This window comes from Schistocerca cancellata, chromosome 6, assembly GCF_023864275.1.
Source record: "Schistocerca cancellata isolate TAMUIC-IGC-003103 chromosome 6, iqSchCanc2.1, whole genome shotgun sequence".
NCBI classification, from domain to species: Eukaryota; Metazoa; Arthropoda; class Insecta; order Orthoptera; family Acrididae; genus Schistocerca; species Schistocerca cancellata.
In genome coordinates, this window is record NC_064631.1 from 269,845,765 (window position 1) to 269,870,892 (window position 25,128).

General features: G+C 39.7%; 1 protein-coding gene across 1 annotated transcript in view; it reads left to right on the plus strand.

The window, feature by feature from the left end:
- LOC126191220 (WD repeat-containing protein 43) overlaps positions 1 to 25,128 on the plus strand; it is a 94,126-nt gene that overhangs the window by 50,692 nt on the left and 18,306 nt on the right. The window contains 6 exon segments of the mRNA XM_049932022.1: positions 11,860 to 12,028; positions 12,179 to 12,265; positions 13,233 to 13,372; positions 13,374 to 13,422; positions 13,937 to 14,088; positions 18,103 to 18,356. Of these exon segments, the coding sequence (XP_049787979.1) occupies positions 11,860 to 12,028; positions 12,179 to 12,265; positions 13,233 to 13,372; positions 13,374 to 13,422; positions 13,937 to 14,088; positions 18,103 to 18,356 (851 nt within the window).

Genomic DNA, 25,128 nt, shown 5'->3' on the forward strand with positions numbered 1-25,128 from the left:
ACTGAAAATGCGATATTATTTTTTTTCTGTGTGAGGTACTGCATGGGTTAAACAAAAGTTTCCGAATGCTAGGCATAGTCTTTGATTTAACTAAGGCATTTGATTGTGTTGGTCACAAATTATTGCACCAGAAGTTGGACTGTTGTGGAATATGGGGAGTAGCTCACAATTGGTTCACCTCTGACATTACCAGCAGACAGCTAAAGGCCATTATTAACAATGTTGAGAATGGCTGTAATGTGGGGTCTGAGTGGGGTATGGTCAAGGGGGGAGGGATCAATGTTGGGGTAACTCCTGTTCCTTATTTATATAAATGATATGCCCTCTAGTATTACGGGTAACTGTAAAATATTTGTTTGCTGATGACACTAGCTTGGTAGTAAAGGATGTTGTGTGCAACATTGGCTCGATTTCAAATAATGCAGTTCATAACCTAAGTTCATGGCTTGTAGAAAATAAAATAACACTAAATCACAGTAAGACTAAGTTTTTACAGTTTCTAACACACAATTCAACAAAAACCTGACATTTTAATTTCACAGAATGGGTGTATGATTAATGAAACTGAACAGTTCAAATTTCTAGGTGTTCAGATAGATAGTAAACTGTCGTGGAAAGCCCATGTTGAGGATCTTGTTCAAAGTCTTAATGCTGCAATTTTTACTATTAGAAAGGTATCTGACGTGAGTGGTCGTTCGACACGAAAATTTGTCTACTTTGCTTATTTTCATTTGCTTATGTCGTATATTTTGGGGTAACTCTTCGCATGCTGAAAGGATATTTTTGGCTCAGAAACGGGCAGCATCCATTTTCAATAAGCTGCCACTCGAATTCAAAAATCTTTGCAATAATTCACACACCTTCAAATCGAAATTGGGGTCACTCCTATTCTGTCAAGGAGTTCCTTGGAAAAATTAAGCTGATTCTTGTTGAATTGTTGATTGTGTTTACTTAACTTATGGATTAACTTTTTTTTTATCTGTTATTACTTTTATGTTGTAATTTCATGTACTGACACACTCCATGACCTTCGGGTTTTGCTCCTCAAATTGGTCCTACTGAACTTGATATACAAATAAATAGATCGCCACCACCATCACAGTCATCGTCTCCAAACCATTTTCTAGTGTTTTTGCCACAGAAACATCTGTCTCAAGTAGACAGCATCATACAAAGAAAGGAAAAAAAAATCTTAAACAAACGTACTTGTATCATACAGAATAGAATCTATGAAATTTATTTACGAAATTTACATAAATTAATTATATCTAAAAACAATGATGATGTGACTTGCCAAACGAAAGTGCTGGTACGTCGATAGACACACAAACAAACACACACATACACACAAAATTCTTGCTTTCGCAACCAACGGTTGCCTCGTCAGGAAAGAGGGAAGGAGAGGGAAAGACGAAAGGATTTGGGTTTTAAGGGAGAGTGTAAGGAGTCATTCCAATCCCGGGAGCGGAAAGACTTGACTTAGGGGGGAAAAAGGACGGGTATACACTCGCGCACGCACACACACACACACACACACACACACACACACACACACACATATATACAGACACAAGCAGACATATACAGAGGCAAAGAGTTTGGGCAGAGATGTCAGTTGAGGCAGAAGTCCTTTAGTTACTGAGTGCAAATATTACAGTGAAGTTGGTATATGTACAAAATTTATTTCTGCTTTGAGATTTAAAGCTATTCTTGACCCTAATTAAAATCTTCTGTAGATTCAATAGTTTTCCTACTGACACAATCGCTGAGTAATGACTGCTCTGCATAATAGTACAAAGTTTGGTTACAAAATTAAGCACTGTATCAGTAAAATAAATGTTAAATTTATAGCATGAGTGACCCTCGAGATTCCTGACTAAATCTAACAACACAAACTGTAAGTTAAACTGATAGCATCTGTGACCAATCGGAAACTTGACGAACTCTAAAGATGCAAACGAAGTAGAACTGTTGCGACAAAAATGTTACTTTCCAATGTACCTTCAGTGGCTTGTAGATAGAACCAAGCAATTTACATAAAAATTTAGAAATAGTCTCTTCTGAATATGGTACATGTGTTACAGTGACAGGAAAGGGAACAATTGACAGGAATGGGGGAAAGAAATACAGTAGAAGAAGAATGGGTAGCTCTGAGGGATGAAGTAATGAAGGCAGCAGAGGATCAAGTAGGTAAAAAGACAAGGGCTAGTAGAACTCCTTGGGTAACAGCAGAAATATTGAATTTAATTGATGAAAGGAGAAAATATAAAAATGCACTAAATGAAGCAGGCAAAAAGGAATACAGACGTCTCAAAAATGAGATCGACAGGAAGTGCAAAATGGCTAAGCAGGGATGGCTAGAGGACAAATGTAAGGATGTAGAGTCTTATCTCATTAGGGGTAAGATAGATACTGCCTACAGGAAAATTAGAGACCTTTGGAGAAAAGAGAACCACTTGTATGAATATCAAGAGCTCAGGTAGAAACCTAGTTCTAAGCAAAGAAGGGAAAGCAGAAAGATGGAAGGAGTATATAGAGGGTCTATACAAGGGCGATGTACTTGAAGACAATATTACGGAAATGGAAGAGGATGTAGATGAAGATGAAATGGGAGATACGATACTGCGTGAAGAGTTTGACAGAGCACTAAAAGACCTGAGTCGAAACAAGGCCCCGGGAGTAGACAACATTCCATTGGAACTACTGACGGCCTTGGGAGAGCCAGTCCTGACAAAACTCTACCATCTGTTGAGCAAGATGTATGAGACAGATGAAATTCCCTGAGACTTCAGGAAGAATATAATAATTCCAATCCCAAAGAAAGCAGGTGTTGACAGATGTGAAAATTACCGAACTATCAGTTTAATAAGTCACAGGTGCAAAATACTAACACGAATTCTTTACAGACGAATGGAAAAACTGGTAGAAGCCGACCTTGGGGAAGATCAGTTTGGATTCCGTAGAAATATTGGAACACGTGAGGCAGTACTGACCTTACGACTTATCTTAGAAGAAAGATTAATGAAAGGAAACCGAAATAAAAACTGAGGTTTGCCGATGACATTGTAATTCTGTCAGAGACAGCAAAGGACTTGGAAGAGCAGTTGAACAGAATGGACAGTGTCTTGAAAGGAGGGTATAAGATGAACACCAACAAAAGCAAAACGAGGGTAATGGAGTGTAGTCAAATTAAATCGGGTGATGCTGAGGGAATTAAGTTAGGAAATGAGACACTTAAAGTAGTAAAGGAGTTTTGCTATTTGGGGAGCAAAAAACTGATGATGGTCGAAGTAGAGAAGATATAAAATGTAGATTGGCAATGGCAAGGAAAGTGTTTCTGAAGAAGAGAAATTTGTTAACATCGAGTATAGATTTAAGTGTCAGGAAGTCGTTTCTGAAAGTATTTGTATGGAGTGTAGCCATGTATGGAAGTGAATCATGGACGATAAATAGTTTGGACAAGAAGAGAATAGGAGCTTTCGAAATATGGTGCTACAGAAGAATGCTGAAGATTAGATGGGTAGATCACATAATTAATGAGGAAGTATTGAATAGGATTTGGGAGAAGAGAAGTCTGTGGCACAACTTGACCAGAAGAAGGGATCGGTTGGTAGGACATGTTCTGAGGCATCAAGGGATCACCAATTTAGTATTGGAAGGCAGCGTGGAGGGTAAAAATCGTAGACGGAGACCAAGAGATAAATACACTAAGCAGATTCAGAAGGATGTAGGTTGCAGTAAGTACTGGGAGATGAAGACGCTTGCACAGGATAGAGTAGCATGGAGAGCTGCATCAAACCAGTCTCAGGACTGAAAACCACAACAACAACAACAGGGTGTAACAAACATATGGCCAAACTTCGAAGAAACATTCCTCACATGTAGAGGAAGGAAATGTCTTCTGTGGACATGGGGTCTGGAAATGCTTTATTTCCATGTTAGAGCTCAGTTTCTAAAACTTGTCAACACAATAGTTTACTTTGAAACGAAGCCTCATTTGTGAACAGCACACCTGCACTGGCACATTGTTGAATGAATTATTTGCAAAAGTGTACCTATGCAGGAAAGTCAGCTGCTAATATGCCTGCCCATGTGCGTGGTATGGCTACAGCAGGTTTTTGTCTAGTGCTTTCCAGTCAGTCATGTGGTCAGCATAATTGTTTTATGCTGACACTAGGATTGTTGTCTACTTGGCATCGCCTTTCTAGGCCTAACGCAATCTTCCATGCTCCCTAATACGATGCTCAGTTACTTCAAACATTGACCTGTTGGGTGGCTGTCAGTCTGGAAATGTCTCTAGATACAAACATTGGGTGCGACAGTTATTACCATGTGCCAATTCATAACCTAAGAATCAAAACTTATTGTACCATGTAACCAAGAGGGTATTTTGAACATTATATGTAAGAAAATGTTTTGTGTACTTCTGGTACATTCTCTGTGGGTTTCCCCTGGTTAATGCAATCATGAAGAGGAGGAGAAAATGAGCTCCAACATAGAAATAAAGTGATTCCAGACCTGTGTCCATATAACACATTTTACTTCTCTTCTGTGAGGAATGTTTCCAGAAAGTTAACCATACCGTTGTCTTACACCCTGTATGATTACAAATATCTTGTTACACATAATATTTACTAAAATCTTGCTTCTGAATGACCTTTCCTTTGTGTAGCATTTCTTGTTTATTTTTCACTTCATGGTAGCAACTGCTGAAAGGAAAGCAAGGGGAGAAAGAGATTGGCAGAGTTAATGTGAGTTTTGCAATTGAATGCTCTTGAATGAACTTTTGTTAATTCAAATGGCAGTTTACATGTTGAAGTTAGGCATTGATTGTTCCAAATTACTAGTAGCTTTTTGAGACGAGATGATATTTATTTATTAATCCTGGCAAGACTAGGGCCATCAGGCCCCGTGTTACCCCCTCACCAGCTATTGCAGTGGAGATAAGCAAATGTTCACTAACATCAACAGTTCTCACCTTCCACATCAATGAGGAAGCATCTTGCAAGTGAAGATGTAACTGTTTATAAGAGTCTTTACAGTGTTTGTTGCGAACTAATGGCACTTTCGCACCTGTGTGGAGTCTTTACTATCAGTCTTGTGTTCTTGGGTTGTATGTTCAATTTCTATTACTTGATACTCACTGCAGGGTGTGTCAAAATAAGCAAGATAGATGTGGTGTTCTCATATACATAGTCAAAGGCAGATTTGCAATTATTTCTTTAAGATAGATGTATTTGAATTTACATGCTTTGTTGTTAAGCACTAAACATTCAGGACCTGTTTTTTCCTGGTAAAAAGTAGTACTTTCTGGCTTTATCACAGTGCCATGCTTAAAGTAAACAATAGTCATTGCAAGGCAGTCTCTTCTTTTGAAACTTGGTATAGTGTTGTCAGTGTCAGTTCGTATTATTTACAATAACATCAGTTTGAAACATGTTCTTTCGAGGACTTGTGTAATGGTGTGAGCAGTGCTGGATGATATAACTTCAGTATCTCCATCTGCAGACACCGCAATGGAGGCAGATGAGCTGGTGTGGTTATGATGGGGCAATAGTGCAGACAACTGCCATGGGGAACACATAAGATGCGTGATATGGGCAAACCTACTTACGGAAGTGTTGTCTGCCAGCTACAGTAAGCTGGGCAGGGCATTTCTAACACAGCGTTAAACCACCATGGACATTGCCTGCGTCTCACGCCATTTTTGTGCGTTCTGGCATCAGCCAGCCACACCTGCTAATATGTTATGTTTTTTCCAGTGCACATCTGCGCAGTTTCGGATTTTATGCTTTCCCATAGATAGACTTGGACAGTAAGTTTTTGTTTCCTCTTCCTCTTGCAGGGTTATGTTCCCTGACTTATTTCGAGCATGCGCTGACCCTTACAGTAACCTGTGCTGACAGTGTTGTTTAGCGGTGTTTTCATGCTTGTGCAGTTGCCAAAGTACCAGTGGGCTACCCTACCTAGAGGAAACACCGTGTAAATTCTAGTATTGAATGGTTGATCGAACAGGAAACAAACCATTATTTGAATTTCAGTATTTTGTTGTCTAATCTCTACTTGAGGGCTATTTACAATACATTCAAAGACCCACATGAACTTCTCAGTATTCCTCTCAATTTGTGTGGTGCTAAGGGAAATGGCAGTCATTTCTGATATCAAGAAATTTATAAGATAGATAGAAAAATCATGAAGTAGTCATAATGTTTTGTAATCATCACCACTGTCGTCGTCATCATCATTTTTATTATTTAACAGATCATAATCATCATCATATTTGGTTGCTGTAAAAAAAAGATCGGTATTGTGCAGAAGCAGACTAACATGTTGGTAAGAGTATGAACTCTTCTGGATCCTGTGTATAACATGTTTTTGTGGCTGAAGTGTTTTGAGAAATTACATTTCCCAGGTCGGAATGGTTTTTCATATTTTCCTCACTGTAATTACGTAGATCAGATGGAAAACCTGTGCTAAGCAAAGTAGACAAAGCTGAAAAGTGGACGTTGTATAAAGAGGGTCTGTACAAGGGAGATGAACTTGAAGGCAATGTAATGGAAAGGGAAGATGAAGTAGATGAAAATGAGATGGGAGATATGATACTGCGAGAAAAATTTGCCAGAGCACTGAAAGACCTAAGCTTAAACAAAGGCAATGGAGTAGATGACATTCGACCTTGGGAAACCCAGCAGTGACAAAATATCCTATCTGGCGAGATGTACAAGACAGGTGAAATATCCTCAGACTTCAGAAAAAATGTTATAATTCCTATCCAAAGAAAGCAGGTGCTGATTGGTGTAAATATTATTAAACTATCAGTTTAGTAAATTAGGTTGCAAAATTCAGACCCAAATTATTAACAGGAGAATTGAAAAACTGGTAGAAGCTGACTTTGGGGAAGATCACTTTGGATTTTGGAGACGGGGGTGTATACGACCCGGGACAGCTGGGAAAAACCTGGAAATTTTTTCATCCGGGAGAAAGGGAATTTTTCGGAATTTCGGGAATTTTTCATTGTTTTAGCTTTCAGTTATATTTTTGTAATTTTGACTGGTAAGAATTGATTCTCTAGCAAAGAATGTTACTGTATCAAGCTACTGGAGAATGATATTGCAGCAATAAAATATAAATGAGAGGAAAAAAGAACTTTAGTGGCAAAGAAATGCGCTGTTTACAACAAAACACCGTGCATGCTCAAGCGTCTGCAAATAGCAAAAATATGTCAAAGGCTGTAGGGCGAAGACTGTGTAATACTGTGTATCAATAAACTGCTTGCTATGAGAGTGACATCACAACTGTTCACATTAGGTTTGTTTGACCAGTTGCCAGTGGGCTCGTGCACATGCGCAGTTGACGCGTGTAAGAGCAGTACCTTCTTCCTCTTCCCGCTGCTTGAGTTGTGGCTGTTAGCTGTATCGGCAGTAGAAGAAAGCAGCCAGATGCAACCAAGAAAAATTTTTCTCGTGCGCCCTAACTGCCAGATTCACGTATGCACGTAGTTGTCAGAGTTGTAGTGAGGAGCGGGTTAGTCTCCACGTGACCCGTGTTTGTGTTTAAGTGATTTTGCTGCTTCTCTTTATTTACAACTCGCACGTCAAATGAAAACAAAACGGATTTCTGTGGCCATGAGCTATCAAGTGAATTATAGTACAGTCACATAATTACAGAGAGCAAAAATATATTAGTAGTTTCAATTTTCTGATTTTATTTTATTTCCAGGTTATTAGCAGTCAAACGTTAATCACTTTGCAGAACAATGAAGTTATTTTTGCAAATTTGCTTAAGAAATTTGGCTTTATTAATCTTTCCGCTGACACAATCATTTTATTTGAAACGAACTGTTTCATTCCACAGTATTGGCTAGTTCCAACTGTTCGCTGAATTTGAAGTGCACGTTATCATCTTCTGCCACGTATGGCATTATGCCATAATAAAGAACCAAAAATGAGATTGTACAGTACTGGCATTACAAGAAAATTTACATACCAAAAAGCTTAATATCAGATGGAACCTACTTCATTATGAATCTGGAAAAAATCAATGTGCACTTCAAGCCGAACTATGCATTTTAGTATGGTTTACGACATTTTGATGCTCTTGGAGTATCTTCTTATGTCCTGTTTCTTTTACGGTGTAATGTAAGCTTTCTTACTGCTTTATACATATGAACATGCGGGCTTCCTACACATTCTAAAAGCGTTACTTTCAAAGTAAATTTCTTTTTACGAAAGATGAATTGTGTTACTTGTGAGAAAGTGGGATGAATTTCTAAATCACAGAGCCTTTAAAACTGAACACTTTGAGGACCAGCCACTTACAAGAATTTCTAGTCCAGAAGACCAGACATTTGTGATACTTTTAAATTTACTGGCACACTTGTTAATCTTAAGAGACCAATATTATATGTGAAAGCTTAGATTTTCTTGTAGCTATATTATGTATTTTAATGTACACTGTTAACTTTTCCTCTTTGCGTGTTCGCACTACGTAACAGTGATCTTGCTATTGGCTGACTATAACACATGTCCTATGCTCTGAATATCTGCTGTCATTGGCTGGTGTGATCACGTGCCATGAGATATGATGGGCTTACAAAAGGACATTGCAATCTTTATTTCAAAGCTCCGGAAACTAACGCGCTGTGTTTGGTGCAATTTGAATTTATACTTTTGTAATACGAATATATGCAGCATATACGTTGCTGCAAATCAAAGGTCTTTCGAAAACTTCTCTCCTTTTTTTTTTTTTTTTCTTTTTTTTTTTTTTTTTATTATTTTTATTAAGTCTTTTTAAAACTTCTCTCCGTCTTTTATTTATTTATTTATTTTTTTTTTGTTGCGAGATTGTTTTTTTTGGCATTCGACCTTCCATTTGTCAAGCATCAGTTGCACTTCCACTCCATTTCCTCCCAGGTCATGTAATTTTCCTCAGCAAAAGCTAAGGTATTAAACTGCACACGAAGTTTTTTGATTTTCATTATATCATTCATGACTTGTAAGTAGCAGTTGTGACAGGGCACCACTATATTAATTCCACTTTTGATCTGAAACCAGGATAAACGACTTTTTCAGAAATAGCTCACAATTAATATAGTGCTCATACTGCATCTGAGTCTTCCTCATCAAACCTTCAGGTACTCTTCTGTTTATCTGTCACTACCAGATCTTCCTACTTTTTGAGCCATCATACCGTCTTGATATCATAGGATACTAGGACCAGTTCTTTACTTTTCTCCCAGCTTTCCTCCATCAACTTACAGACACTGAAGATGGGTCTGTTGCTAATCCTTTTGTCCAGAATCCGTATTGTTCCTCTTCTAACTGGACTTCAATATTGTTCGTAAACTCTACACTATGATCTTACTTGAGAATTTGTAGGCTGTGTGAAAGAAGTGTTATTGCTCCATAGCTGTAACACCTTTAACAGTTGCCTTTCTTGATCAAAGATATAACAACATCCTTTTTCCAGTCTTCTTGTATCTTCTTGCATTGAGCACTCTATGCAGTCTGTATACCTAGGATGCCTGCTGCTTCAGTCATTTTCACATTGACTTCATTGATTCCTGTTGATTTCCTATTCAGCAGCATCTTAAGTGCTGCTCCAGTCTCTGCCTAGGTGATAGGAACTTCCTTTCTGTAGCATTCGATAGCCATTTCTGTTGTTGGTTGGTATCTATGTAGGTGATCAAAATACTTCTTCAGGATTACCTGCTGAGAATTCCATTGACATGTTTTATCTTTTGTCATCTACTACTCTTAACAACAATTTCTCATATTTTTTGCTGTCTTTCTTCACTTGTGGGGAATTTCTCCCAACACTTCTCTTTCTCTTCTTCTACCCTTTTGATCAACTTAGTGTCCCAGTAAGCAGGTTCGAGGTCCCACTTCATCTCATCTCATTTCATTTCTATCTTGACATTCCCTCTGTCTTTTTTTTTTCTGGGAATTCTTCGTTTCTGTTATTGATGTATCACTTGTTTGCGTTGCCATGAATTCTCCTTCTCCCTGAGTTTTGATGTTTTTCAAAAGATCTCAGTTGACAGATTTACCATTGTGTTCTTAAATCTCCCCACACCACCCAGAGTTGCCTTTCGTTGCCCCCCTAACCTCTGTAACATCCTTGTCAAACCCTACAATATTCCCAGACCACCTTCTCTACCCAGCGGTACCTACCCCTGTAACCAATCCTGCTGCAAAACCTGCCCCATGCATCCCCCCACAACCACCTACTCCAGCCTCGCTACTGTTAAAACATACAAAATTAAAGGCAGGGCCACTTGTGAAACAACACGTCATTTATCAGCTGACATGCCTGCACTCTACAGCCTTTTACATTGGTATGATGACAACTAAACTGGCTGAGTGCATGAACAGGCACAGATGAACTGTCCGCCTAGGAGATGTCCAATATCCAGTAGCAGAGAATGCCCTCCAGCATAATTCTAGGGACCTAGGAACCTGCTACACCGTATGTGCCATTTGGCTTCTCCCACCCAACGCCAGTCCCTCAGAACTGCAGAGATGGGAACTTGCACTCCAACGCATCCTTTCATCCCGCCATCCCCCTGGACTGAACCTACATTAACCAACCTCACTCCCATTTACTCTTCAGTCTTCTCTTTCCCTTTCCTCTTTAGCCATTCACGCATCTTTTCATCCTACATAGTTGTGTTTATCTTTATACTATATACCTCTATACTTCTGTATGCATCCTCTTTGGTTTGAAGCTGGCACAGTACTTACAGTAGAATATCTTTGGCTTCCCTCTGACACCCATGCCTCCATCTTTGCTACCCTTTCTGTTTATCTTTCCCCTGTTGCTTCATAACCTGGATTGTAAGTAGCTGAATCCACTTTCCCTTCTTCCCCTTTTTTCCCCTTTCTCCTCCCTGACGAAGCAACAAAGTTCCGAAAGCTAGGATAAAAATTTTCTGTTCTGTTTTTATGTATCTGTCGGCTGTACTGAGCTGATGTAAGTACTGGCCAGCCCCTCTATCTCTTTGTTAGTATTTGTTTCACATCTTTATATGAGATTTTCCATTAATCATTCATAAACATAATAATTCACCCAGGGAAGTAGCTGTTCACTGTGTAAGCACAAGCAATCTGCCAGAACCAAAGGCGATACAAAAAGTTCCCAACTTTCTCCTTAATGATATATCTTAAAGATTTCCCAGGTAACTGTTTATACCATCCTTTGTTGAGCCATAATGGGGTGCATATACGTGCACCAGAGTTAACTACTACTTCCCTAAGCGAACCATTGTGTTTGATATTCTCATTGATGTACTCACTGTCAGCTAGCCCATCTCCAATTTGTTTCATCCAGCCCAAGGATTAATGTCTTCCTTCTCTCCATTAGATCTACTGACTCTTCACATTTTTAAGTCATTGTTTTTATATTTATTGTCCCTATATGTGGTTGGTGTCTTCCTTGTGGTTTTTTGCACCATCACGAGACCTCTCTTACCATTAAGCTTTACACCTTCATACCTGCTGTCATCGGTGGTTACCATTATCTGGCCTGGAATTAAATGATCTGAGGTGGCTTATTTTGCTTTTGAAAGTGATGTGTTCAAACTTCCTGGCTGGCATCCTAGGCCAAATGCGAGAATGGATTTCATGTCAGGATTGGTCTAGTTTAGCCTTTTAACGCCCCCCCCCCCCCCCCCCCAACAACCCCCACCTACAAGGCAGCAGGCTTTTCATTGAATTTGTGTCATTTTGAACACAAAAGTTTGTAATTGCTGTTTATTATTGTATAAGATTTTTCACTTTTCTTGGTAATAATTTCTTAATATTTGAGATTTTGGGATTCATTTTGTTGTATCCTGAATGACATTGTAAATTTTGTTTACAGAAAATGTCAGAAACCTCTGAAACCAAAAGTTACTGTACAAATAGCCTCGGATACTGGACAAAATAAGGAAACCGTAACACCAATACCAATAATTGGTGCTCATTTGTGTGATGAAAGTACAATACTTATTGCACATGGAAATATGGTATTCCTTACATTTGAAAAAATAGTAAGTATTTTGAAATAAATGATAAATATCAATAAAATGAAAATAGAAGAAAAAGTTAATAGCAGTGTTAGTCAAAGGAATATGATATAAACTGGTGCAATGTGCTATGACACTTTGATGGAAGTTTTAATGATACTTGCACTCTTCTAGGTTCCAAATTGTTATGAGAAGGTCCTATGCCTAGTTAGGAAAGACCCTCGACAACCAGCTGTTACAAAGGAGGAATCGTCATTGAAGGTACATGTGTAAACAAATCATATCTACATCAACGTATATTCTATGTAAGCCACTGTCTGACATATGTGAAGGTACTTTAGGTACCACCATGTTTCCCTTCTTCACTGTTCCATTTTTGAATCATGGATAGGAAGAATGATTGCTGTAGAACCTCTGTGTGAACTCCAAATTTCTGTAGTTTTCTAGTTGTGGTCATTTTGAGTGACAAAATTGGGGGTCTATTATTTGTTGAACATTAACAAATCCCATTTTTACTGTCTTATGTGTAGGAGCTCAATATGTTAATGTCTTGATGTGGCTCAGAGATAACAGGGATAGAAATGAATGTTTCTATTTGTTATGTTGTTACATTTTTTGCAACATATAAGTCAAATGCAAACTTGATATAGTTTTCGTGATGTGCTTTTTTACTTTATTTTTTTTAATAGATGGGTTGTATGTTCTGTTCAAATAGATAAACTAGAATACATCACCACCATGAGTATTATTGCTGATGGAATACATTCGGAACGAGGTTTGTCATCAATCGTCATATTGCCGTTTTTAAATCGAGCAAACCACGCGTACACTTGAGTTTTGCCTAATGGAAAGCAGTCTTATTAGGCTGGAGCTTTAGAAAATGTTGTATAGATGAGCATTTGCCTCCTCGCAGTTTTGTGGATGTTTTTGGTTCATGCTGTAGCTCTGTAGCATGTGGATTCAGATCTTACTGTAAACAGGTCCTACACAACAAAGACAAGAAATGTTGCATAGCGCTCCTTTCAGGAATGAAGACAAAATTAATTAATGACATTATGAAGAGGCTTCAAAGAACAATTTAATTGTGCTCAGTTCTGCCTTGAAATACTTTGTTTCGAAACTTGTACATGGTCATCATTCTTTGTATAGCATTCCTCTGTAAGAGCCTGAATTTAAAGGATGTTGATATATTTGCTATGATCTTTGATGAAGGATGTCTTTTGTTTAGGTGAAAATTCCAGAAACAGAAGGAAATGTTCAGTACATGCAGGCACCTGCAACAACACCAGCAAAAAGGAGCCGTAGAGTTCAGTCTGAAGTGCCAATGGAGGAGAGACTAGAGAACTTACAACTGAAAGAACCAGAACAAAACAAGGACAGCTCCTCGTGGTGATAGCTTAGCTCATCTGCTTGTCCAGGTATTGCCCAGCACTGTTTCATTATTATGTATTATCTAGAAGAATGCAGAACAAAATTCCAAAGTTAAGAAGTTAAATGCTCTGCTCCATGAGTTTCATGTTATATTCGGTATAAAGTTTTAGAAGTATAACTAAATTGTCCATTGATTGTGGACATGATCTGCACTTGAGTAATACTTTTAAAGATTCAAAGACATGATGTATCACACAGCTTCGTATTCACGTGCAGCAGTAAGGATGTTTTTTTAATTTAAATATATACATTATGTAGCATTGTTGCCTAAGATTATGTTTGTGGGCTTGTTTTACAAAGAATGAACTCATTGTGGCGTAACTACAGATATTCGTCCTATCTTTTGCAGGGATTTGATTTTAGAAATTAGTAATCAGTGTTACATAACTGTTTGAATAAAATGCATTAAATGAGGTGTAATATTTGAAGATAAGGCAAAAACTTTCATGCCTTTAGCAACAACATAATTGCGGTGATTGATTCAGTTCTTATTGTGAACAGGGCCTGCACAGCAAAGACAAGAAAATGTTGCATAGTGCTCTGTTCAGGAATGAAGGACAAAATTATTAACAACACTGTGCAGAGGCTCCGCTGCAAGCAGTTGCACCCTTAGTGAAAGAGCTGGCAACACTTCTTCATGGAAGACCACATGTGTAAGTGCTCGGTGTCAATAGCTTTGTGCATTTGTCTGTAGTTCTGGCAATGTAGACAGGCACAACAAAACCAATGCTAGAAATATTCAAGTTTTCCAATGAGATCCTTCTCACAACAACAACAACAACAACAACAACAACAACAACAAAAAAAAAAAAAACTCACTCACCTATTGTTACTGCTTCCGGGAATTAGAGCCTGACTGACTGTGTATGATGTGAGCAGCAATATGCTTGGGAGGGGGGGGGGGGTGAGATTGGTGTAAGGAAGTGGCAAGCAGCAGTGAAGGGGAGGGATAGCAGGGTAGAGGTGTAGGGGAAGGTGTTTGTGCTGCTTGTGCCGGTTTACAGGGAAATGATGGGGACAGGATTGGCTGGCTGTGCTGGAGGGGGGGGGGGGGGGGGGGGAGAGGCAGGAGAGGAGAAATAGAGAAGAAGAAATAGCTGACAGATGTATTAGCAGACAGATGTATTAGCAGGATAGAAGGCGTATGTTTACTGTATTGGGAGGAGGGAGAGGATAGGCATGTGGAGGACAGACTAGTGAAGGTTGAAGCCAGGGAGGTTATGGGAATGAATGATATGTTGTAGGAAGAGTTACCTCCTGTGCAGTTCAGAAAAACTGGTGTTAGTGGAAAGAACTCGGATGACACAGGCCGTATTGGGCGGCATGTTCAGCAACTAGATGGTCCAACTCTCTGTTGGCCTCAGTTTGGTGGTGGCTATTCACGCAGACAGCTTGTTCATAATTATGCCCGTGTGTAATTTGTAGATATATGGTTGCCTTCGCAAATGAGTTACATGATTTCAGTGACATGACAGGAGTAGGTGGCGGTGGGAGGATGTATGGGTCAGGTCTTGAATTTGGGTCTATTGCAGAGATACGAACCACTAGGCAAGGTATTGGGAGCAGGGGACAGGAAAGGATATTGTGTAGATTGGATGAGAGTTGGAATACCACTGTGGGATGGGTCAGAAGGATATTTCTTATTTCAGGGCAAGAAAGAGCTTATTTGTTGGTGCATTTATTTGTCTGTCTGCTATCCATATAACAACCAGTTTTCGGGCATTGTCATAGTTTATAGATGATGTAACAATGTTTATTTAACATAAGTTAGTGCACACATTGATATAAATAGTGAAGGTCAGAAATTATAATTTTTTGGTTGCAAAAAACAAAGTTATGCTATATATACTGTTTTACAGAGAGATTTAAGACTTGAAATATAAATGCGTACATTGATATAGTGTGTGTGCATCAGAAATTATTTTTGTGTTACTAAAACAAACTTGGGCTGTATATAGTGTTTTACGAAGGGAGACAACTTGAAATCTTCTACTGAATAACAGCTTTTCTCTATTAATAAATGCTCAAGTTTATTCTTTAAAATGTTTAAATTAGCTGTCTTGAGGTCAGAGGGAAGTCTGTAAAAGATGGTTCCTATTGTATGTGGACTACAGTCTGCAGCATCCCCCCCCCCTTACAATTCTGTGAAAACGTTCCTTCCCCCAGTACTGTACCTGTGTACATTACAGTTTGTAACATTATATTCTGGATTTTGTTTCACAAACTTTATTGCCTGCATATGTACACAGAGTGGATGGTAAGATTTCTGTACAAGACTCTTTCCTATTTACCTTGGCTACCACTCTTACTGCCTTTTTTTGTAGTCTGAAGAGCCTGTCTTGTATAGACAGCTGGTGCCCTACCCCATATCTCAATACCATACTGAAGATGTGGATGTATCACTCCCAAGTCTATTAGTTTCAAGCTATCATGCTCCAGGAAGGCTGAGACCCTTTTCAGTAGATACAAATTTGTACTGATTCTCTTTTCTTGGCAGGTGTTTGTCAGTAATTATGCCCAAAAAATTGTGTTTGTGTAGCTAAGAGCCAGTGGAGGTGTGGATAGAGTTCTATTTATGTTCTGACTATAGCTAAGCATAAGCTGCATTGTCATTGTCCTCTTTGTTTACGAGTAGCTTATTTGCAGTAAGATAATTTGACAGAAAATTATAATAGATTTCACTACTGTTCATTGTAGTTCGCATATCATGGGCTGATTTGACAAAAGATGTGTTATTGTGTGTTGCCAGGTTGTAACAAGAGTATTGTCGTGGATGAAATACTGCAGAATGAGAATAATTAGTAAACTGTGAATAAAATAGTACTCGCTGAATAGATTGACACACAATGTAATTTTGTATGCTGCTTCAGCACTTGCATTGTGCCTTCCATTTCAGCTTTCTTAATTATACATTAACCATCTGCGTAAAAAGTTCCTCACAATATGAACATGCATTCGGCCTTGGAACACAAAATTTTAATTTAAAACCACCTCTGAAAATATATCTGTATGTACCTTTGTTGATATTTAGTTCAGGGTGTTTCTTGCAAACGACATACATTTTGCATGCATTCATATCTGAACTTAAAATACTTTCATGCCTAAGTGGCGGCTGTGTTGCTGTGGGAACAATTCAGTGTGTTTCCTCATAAGTACGTCATGATCTGGGATTCTGTGAGGTTTGTTGGAATGCTTTCTCTTTTGTCTTTGAGGGATGAATTTCTCTTTAATTTGTTGATCAAAATTTGCACTGTGCAAGGTGTATTATGCAAAACACTACATAGTGTCATTTGACAAATGCGTACATTACCAGTGTCTAAAGACAATTAATATGAGTATAAATGAACCAAGGTCTCCTGTTGTTCATCTTGTCACATTAACCATCTCTGCTCGTTGAGAAGCCAAACATTGTCTGCTTATCATTATCTGGTGTTTGAAATCTCTGATAGTTGCTTGTTATTATTTGATGAGAAATCTCCACATAAAAACTCACAGTGGCGAATAATTTCCTGGAAAAAAACAAAACTCCATTCCTAGTATTTGTAACATCTACCACAAAAGTTCAGTATTTAGGCTTACATGTGAATAAAAGTCATATGGAAAATACAAATTATGTTCAAAACATTGCAGTTTCAATTAAATTTTACACTTATGTTCTAGAACCTTGCAAGTATTTAACATATACAACTTTTTATACACGAGTTATGAGAAACTTTTCTTTCTTCTCATTAAGAGCTTCAGTTCCAATGCTATTCCACTTATCCTGTTAGTTGGCAGTTTCTCAAGAACAGGACCATTCCTCCTCAGTAAACAAGGTCATCTGCCATCAGACAGTGCCTAGAGTTCATTGTCCTCCCACTTAAAAGTGTTAACTTGTTTACTTCCTGTATAGAAGTTTCTTCCTGTATAGAAGTTTCTTCCTGTATAGAAGTTTCTTCCTGTATAGAAGTTTCTTCCTGTATAGAAGTTTCTTCCTGTATAGAAGTTTCTTCCTGTATAGAAGTTTCTTCCTGTATAGAAGTTTCTTCCTGTATAGAAGTTTCTTCCTGTATAGAAGTTTCTTCCTGTATAGAAGTTTCTTCCTGTATAGAAGTTTCTTCCTGTATAGAAGTTTCTTTCCACACCATTTGTTACAACATTCAATGTGTCACTTGTGATGCCTTCACTTAATCCTGTTTGCAACAACAAAGAATTTGGGACTTCACAGTGGTAGCAAAAATAATGAGATGGAAACAATTTAACCAGCAGGTGCAGGCTGTAAGCTGCTACGTAATTTAAACTATAACTCATCTTTGTCAAAAAATGTTGGTTACAATAGTGTTCGGTTGATCTGTTCGGTTTTTGTATGGGTCTCCTAGGTGAATAAGAAGCAATGAAGCTTTCTCAAGTTCCATTTGTTAATTTTTTATCTGGAAACTGAGGAAAAAATATCTGAATCCTAGATTTTACTGATTAGGGAACCACCAACTAGTTAACAGGCATTACTGTGTTTAGTTTCAAAAGGTTGTTAAAATTTTTGTATAAATTCCTTTTTTTAATGTAAATTTGTATTCATGGTACAGATTTATTCAATATTTTGAGGAGCATAACATAAGTAGCACATACCAGTATGGAATACTGCCAGCAATGATTAATTGCCATATTGTGATTCATTTTTGCATAAACAGGAGCCAGTTGGCAGCAAAATGGTTAAAAGCAGTGGTGTCTGCTCATGCCAGTCAGCTTTTGGCAAATCCAGACCTAAGTGATACACTCTCACCTGTATTGGGTCTTGTGGAAGCACGCCTAAATGTTCTTGCGCCTCTTAGCAGGCTTCGTGGGAGGCTTGACCTGCTAATGGACCAGATTGTAGGGGAAAATGCAGCTGAAGGAGAACAAAGTGTAGCACAAGAAGAGAGCTTGCTGGTGTATCAGGATACTGGTGAGTTGGAACCTGTATTAATAGCTTGACTTTGTGGATCAGTTGTTTTATAGACTGCTTTCAGTGCCAAGAAAGAATTTTGAGATGGAGTTAATAGAGCAGCAACTTGCTCAAAGTAGTAAGTTGTGTGACTGTTTTCTGGAAATTGTCTTTAATAGCTATTTATGTCATTTTATGCTCATAACATGTTTTTTTCTTCATGCAAGTTTATATTTAAAAAAAAGGAAATGAAATTCAAATAATTTAAAAATCTGCTGAAATTCTCCATTTGAGACCTACGCTGTCACTGGCTGGCATACTGTTCCTACTGCTTTAAAGCTCATTCACAGTGATATCTTGTTTCGGAATTTGTTTCGCAAAATGGGTTGCAAGTGGTGTGTAGTGCCATGTTGTTCTAATACATCTATAAAAAATCTTGAAAAATTTGAGTGTTGCAAAGAATGTGAGAGTAAGCATAAAGTGTGGTTGCAAACTCACTTGTAGAGATCCAAATGAGGTAGCGATCACTGTGTGTTTATTTCCATTAGGATAATTTTGATGTAAGTAAACACTTCATGATCACACGTTGTCACTTGCAGCATAATAGATTTCTAATGCAGTGTTCACAAGATTAACCCTAATTTGGAGCAAGTCCCCCCTGCCTCCCCCCCCTACCCCCCGCCCAACATTCTCTTTCCTTAGTCCTACTGTCTTCTTAAGTTTGCTTTATTTGTACTACAGTTATTTAAGAGCGTGAAATTCTATATCATATGACATTTTAATATCTATTTTTATTAGCTTTGTCTTACACCTGAAGCTATAGAAATGAATCGAAAGGATAATATTAAGAAACAGTATTTCCTGCCAGGGGTAGCTTTTATTCTGAAGAATCTGAAGAACTATTTAACAATTTTCTAATAATTCCAATCCCAAAGAAAGCAGGTGTTGACAGATGTGAAAATTACTGAACTACTAGTTTAATAAGTCACAGCTGCAAAATATTAATGCGAACTCTTTACAGATGAATGGAAAAACTGGTAGAAGCCGACCTAGGGGAAGATAAGTTTGGATTCCATAGAAGTATTGGAACACTGACCCTACGACTTATCTTCAAAGATAGATTAAGGAAAGGCAAACCTATGTTCCTAGCATTCGTAGACTTGGAGAAAGCTTTCGACAATGTTGACTGGAATACTCTCTTTCAAATTCTAAAGGTGGCAGGGGTAAAATGCAGGGAGCGAAAGGCTATTTACAATTTGTACAGAAAGCAGATGGCAGTTATAAGAGTCTAGGGGCACGAAAGGGAAGCAGTGGTCGGGAAGGGAGTGAGACAGGGTTGTAGCGTCTCTCCGATGTTATTCAATCTGTATATTGAGCAAGCAGTAAAGGAAACAAAAGAAAAATGTGGAGTAGGTATTAAAATCCATGGAGAAGAAATAAAAACTTTGAGGTTCGCCGATGACATTGTAATTCTGTCAGAGACAGCAAAGGACTTGGAAGAGCAGTTGAGCGGAATGGACAATGTCTTGAAAGTAGGATATAAGATGAACATCAACAAAAGCAAAACGAGGATAATGCAATGTAGTAGACTTAACTCTGGCGATGCTGAGGGAATTAGATTAGGAAATGAGACACTTAAAGTAGTAAAGAAGTTTTGCTATTTGGGGAGCAAAATAACTGATGATGGTCGAAGTAGAGAGGATATAAAATGTAGACGGGCAATGGTGGCAAGGAAAGCGTTTCTGAAGAAGAGAAATTTGTTAACATCGAGTATAGATTTAAGTGTCAGGAAGTCGTTTCTGAAAGTATTTGTATGGAGTGTAGCCATGTATAGAAGTGAAACATGGACGATAAATATTTTGGACAAGAAGAGAATAGAAGCTTTTGAAATGTGGTGCTACAGAAGAATGCTGAAGATTAGATGGGTAGATCACATAACTAATGAGGAGGTATTGAATAGAATTGGAGAGAAGAGGAGTTTGTGGCACATCTTGACAAGAAGAAGGGACCGGTTGGTAGGACATGTTCTGAGGCATCAAGAGTTCATGAATTTAGTGTTGGAGGGCAGTGTGGAGGTTAAAAATCGTAGACGGAGACCAAGAGATGAATACACTAAGCAGATACAGAAGGATATAGGTTGCAGTAGTCACTCAGAAATAAAGAAGCTTGCACAGGATAGAGTAGCATGGAGAGCTTCATTAAACCAGTCTCAGGACTGAAGAAGACGATGACGACAACAACAACAACAACATTATTCCTCTGAAACAAGTTACTGAACACAATAATTTGCCACTTCCAAGTTTCTCCATTGAGAGTGTTTTAAAGCTGTAAGATTTTGACGGAGAGAAAAATTAAACATTAGCTTGGAACGCACAAGGAAGTATAAGATGGCCATAAAATGAAAATTGATCCTTCTTAAGCACTTCTAAATCAGTGTTTCAGCAGCAGTTAAGTATACTGTAGAACAACAGATACTTTAAGGTTCTGCTGTTGCAGCTGGATGTTTTATAGACCTAATTTTTTGGTGGTGTAAAATAATGATACTGGAGGAATAGGAAAACTGCAAATGTGTAAAGATGTTGAAGGGAAACTAGATGATTCTCTGCAGTTCTCCACGAAAGTCACACGATCCGAAAATTTTAAAATTGAGGAAAGAGGTATCTGGAAAGCAGTAGTAGATCTAGCAACAACCACAGAGATTAACAATCAGAATTATATTCTGAATGAAAAGTTTCCGCTTTTTTTTAATTGTGCAGAATTTCACAATTTGCTGTTGAAAACTTTCAGCGTGGGTCGAGCATATAATCCTGTTCCAGATTCCCTCAGTGTTAAGACAGTTCTGCAGCTCATTGCTGTGTCACAGTACTCAGATCCCAGTAGCCATCCAATGCAGTTTTCATGTTTTTTATTTCATATAAACTCTTAATTGTTTTTGAAGAACTTTTTATAATACTTCAGAATAACAATACACTAAACCATATTTTTAACATAGAAAAATAGCCTATTATCTTTAAGGAGAAAGATAAGGCTATGAAAGGTTTTGTGGTCACCGTTTGGACTGAGGATTGGAGGAACACATTTAAAGTGTTCCTTTTTATGCCGGAAAGGGCAAACATGTTTATAGAGACATGCCAGTTAGTGAGGACAACAAATACTGAAAGAGGTGCATGAGCTGGTTTGTGTGAGATTTATTTCTAAAAGCCAACTACTACAACAACAAAAATTAATAGGTTACAACCTCTTAATCAAGGTAAACTGGGGGCAACGGGTACTGGCGATGTAATGCACGGTGTCGTGCTGAATATTACAGGGCCAGTGGGTGGCTGGATGAGGATGGGGAATTCTGCAAGGAACTGAGCATATGGGCTAGAAATCACAAGCTGTTTCATGTTGAAACACGTGGTGGAATGTGAGCTGTAGTGGATGGACCTGTCACAGGTGCTATTGACTAAATGATGCTTCGCTATGTTGGCCAGTAGATGGTAATGACCTTGGAAGTCGGTGCCCGGAATGGGGTCAGTAATCTCTGGTGTCTGTGAAGGTCCACATGAGTTTGAACTGAAGGCCTTAATTGAGTGAGCGGCTGAGTTGTTGGCGATGGTGATGTGGAGGAGGAGGAAGGGGGGGGGGGGGGGGGCAGGATTTAGTAGTTTGTGCTACTCGATGTTGATGAGGTACTAGACAGAGGAAGTAGTGTCATTCAAATCCCTTGTGAATAGGCACTGTGAAATGGTACAGCAACTGCGTGTGCGTACTGCAGATGGCTGATAGGGACCAGGAGCACAGAGTTCTGCAGTTGGCGGCATTCTCACCAAACCTCTGGTGATACCAGCAAGCTACGCCTAGTTTGTGATGGTTATCAGAGGGGCGGTTAGAGCTGTGCTGTTCAGGGTGCTCAGCAGCTAGCAGTGGGTGTGTGAGTTATAGTTGTGCGACGCTGGTGGTAAGTGCTCTCATTTGGACGACTTAGGCACTTCAGTATCTTAGAGGTCAGGGCTTGCACGTTGGGTGGAAGGCCTTCAGAGGAAAGTAGCACGCCTGCGGGCTAGGGGTTGGGCGGGAGGGGTAGGTGAACAGCTGTCATGCTGGTAACTGCCAGCCAGAGCCTCGGGGTGATAGCCAGCATTCCATGTTGCAGCCACGGTCATGGTCACAAGGAGTTCAGGGTTTTGAACAGCTTATTGGCCAAGACCATAGGATTTGCCTAATGGTACATGGGCATGCGATACCAGGGCAGCCTGTATGGAGGCGGGAAGGTGGATAAACCAGCAATTTGAGAGCAGCCTTCGGGAGGATGTGAGGTTCAGCAAGGGCTCGGATGTGATCCAGCAACAGGGATGTGCGCATGTCACCACACTGCTCAGGTGATAACAAATTACATGCCAGTTGCAGCTCCGAAGGTGGGAAGCTAGATGTGATGTGCTGACAACCGTCTCAATTTTTGTTGCACTGCTCTTGATAGAGCATCCTATGAAAACTGCTTCAGTAGAAACAAACCACAGGTGTGGGTCTCGCAGGTTGAAGGGGGGCAAGTGGGCAGCGGTCTATCTGGGGAGAGGGTCTGCGGAGTTGGCTTGCGCTGGTCATATTGCCCCTTTGTTCAGCTGAGACAAGTGGTTCTGTAGTGTGAACAGTTTTCTGAAGATCTGACACCTCTGTAGTGCTAGCGTATGGGAGGGGGGCATGTAACAGGAAGCTGTTGGTTGTCACGTGTGACCGCTGCTGGAGTGGGAATGTCTGGCAGCGACTTTGTGACTTAACACAGCGGGCAGCATGTTGTCGTATACACGGTGGTGCTGGCAGACAATATTGTGAAGAATGGGGTAAGTGGGATGCGCATGGTGTGGCCCAAGCATCTCTGCTGCGTAAAGAAAGTCCAGTACACTGCTTGGTTAAACTGTGACTTAATAGAGTGCACGGAACTGTAACATGTTATAGTGTGTACCACCTGATTAGTACGCATTGAGGATGGGTGGGGAGTGGTGCTTTCAGCTGCAGGCCAGGCTGCAGGGGGCCGTGGTAGTGTGCACAGAGGGATGGCACGTGTGGAGGGGTGTGGGAGGGGAGTGGTGGTGCACACAGAGGGTGGGGGGAGTTCTGTGTTGTGGGGAAGGCAAGCAGTTAGTGTCTATGAGAGAGCTGTGTCCAGTTGACCTAACAAAAAATGTCTTCACAACTGTGAATTGGAGTAATAAAAAGGAAAACAACCATGTTTTGATAATGAGACTTGGTGCTTTGGTTTAGAGGTGGTCATCAGTGAAGGAACAGATTGAAAGGTTCCCTTCTGTGCTCAGAGGGCAAATGTGTTTATAGACACACACCAGTTAGTAAGGGCAACAATAAATGAGGTATACTGGAAGAGGTACGTGAGCTGATTTGTGAGATATTTATTCTGCAACAAAATGTAATAAAGGTGTGTTGGCACTCATGGCGGAGTCCCTGGAAAGGGGCTAACTGTTATACAGTTTGCACTATTTCCGTTCAAAGTCGTCTGACGGTGCAAGTAAACAAGCGTCGAGAAGGGGGACATTGACACAGGGTTTCACTGGAATGATGTCCATGTGTAAGTCTTGTGTATTCATGGAAAAAGGGGGGTAAGTTTGAGTGAGACGGACTCGGCTGGCGGTCAAGGGGGCCAGCAGGATCAGGGAGAAAATTCATTTCAGTGGCCTACTTCAGTGGCATGATTGGTAGTGAAGTGTTGCCAAAACGGTCAGGATTGAAATAGTTGTAAACCTGCCTGGTACTTCTGGTGCTCACTGACCTTCACCGCACTGAAGTAGTGTCCAGTGTCAGACTTTATGTAACCGAAGTTAACAAAAGTGCCTTGAGGAAATTCGGCTTGGGAAGGCGGTGCGGAAGACACAGTTGCAGTCCTCTTGCTAATCAGACCGTGAAGAAAACACGGGAACTAGACATGGCTGCAAAATCCTGCTGCTAAGGCAAACTCTGGCGAGGTGCGGCAGCTAACAAAGTGAGCCACGTGGCAATGTGCTGGAGAAGCTGCTGAGTGCGCCAGGAGATATTGCCTTGGAAGTGGGAGCGGAGATGGCCGAGCGACGGCTCGACATGCTTGTCCACTGAAAAGCATGGCCGTTTAAAGTCTACCTCTGGTGGAAGTGACATGGTGGTACCTGGACCGGCAGGAGCTTCACTGGTCGATAGTTTTCGGTCAACGCAGCATGTCGTCTGCTGCTACAAGTGGAGGTGAATGGAAGAAGTTGCCTACCACAGGATGCTGAGCTGTGGTCATCAATGCTCCCTCATTAACAATTAAAATTTCCTAGTACATAAATCTTACAACTCAAAATTGAATTTTAAATCTCTGCTGTTCCATCCGGCCTGAAGAACATTGCTCCCCAGCACCCACTATAGTGGAGTGTTACTTGGTGTGTGTGGGTTAAGTTTGGTTATGATGTGTTCCACTCCATGGACGATGTCACCTGGTTGATATACGTGTGTGCCAACTTTCACAGTTAAAACATTTTTGTGGTCATCAGTTCTGAATTTCATTGCTGTGGTAGACTTGCTGTGTGACTTCTTCCTTCTTCAGCTTTTGCAGTTTGTTTTTTTTTGGGGGGGGGGGTGTTTGCTGAAAGAGAGCTCTCATCTATTCAAGCTATTAAATGATGTAAACCGTTCCATGACAACTCCTCTGTATTGTAAGTGCAGTGTCTTGTCTATACAATTGCGGGTGATACTGATAGCTCGTAATATGCAGCTTGAAGTAGATCGTGATGTGTACTGACATTAGATACTCAAATGATGGTTCTTTTGTATTTTTCATTTGTTC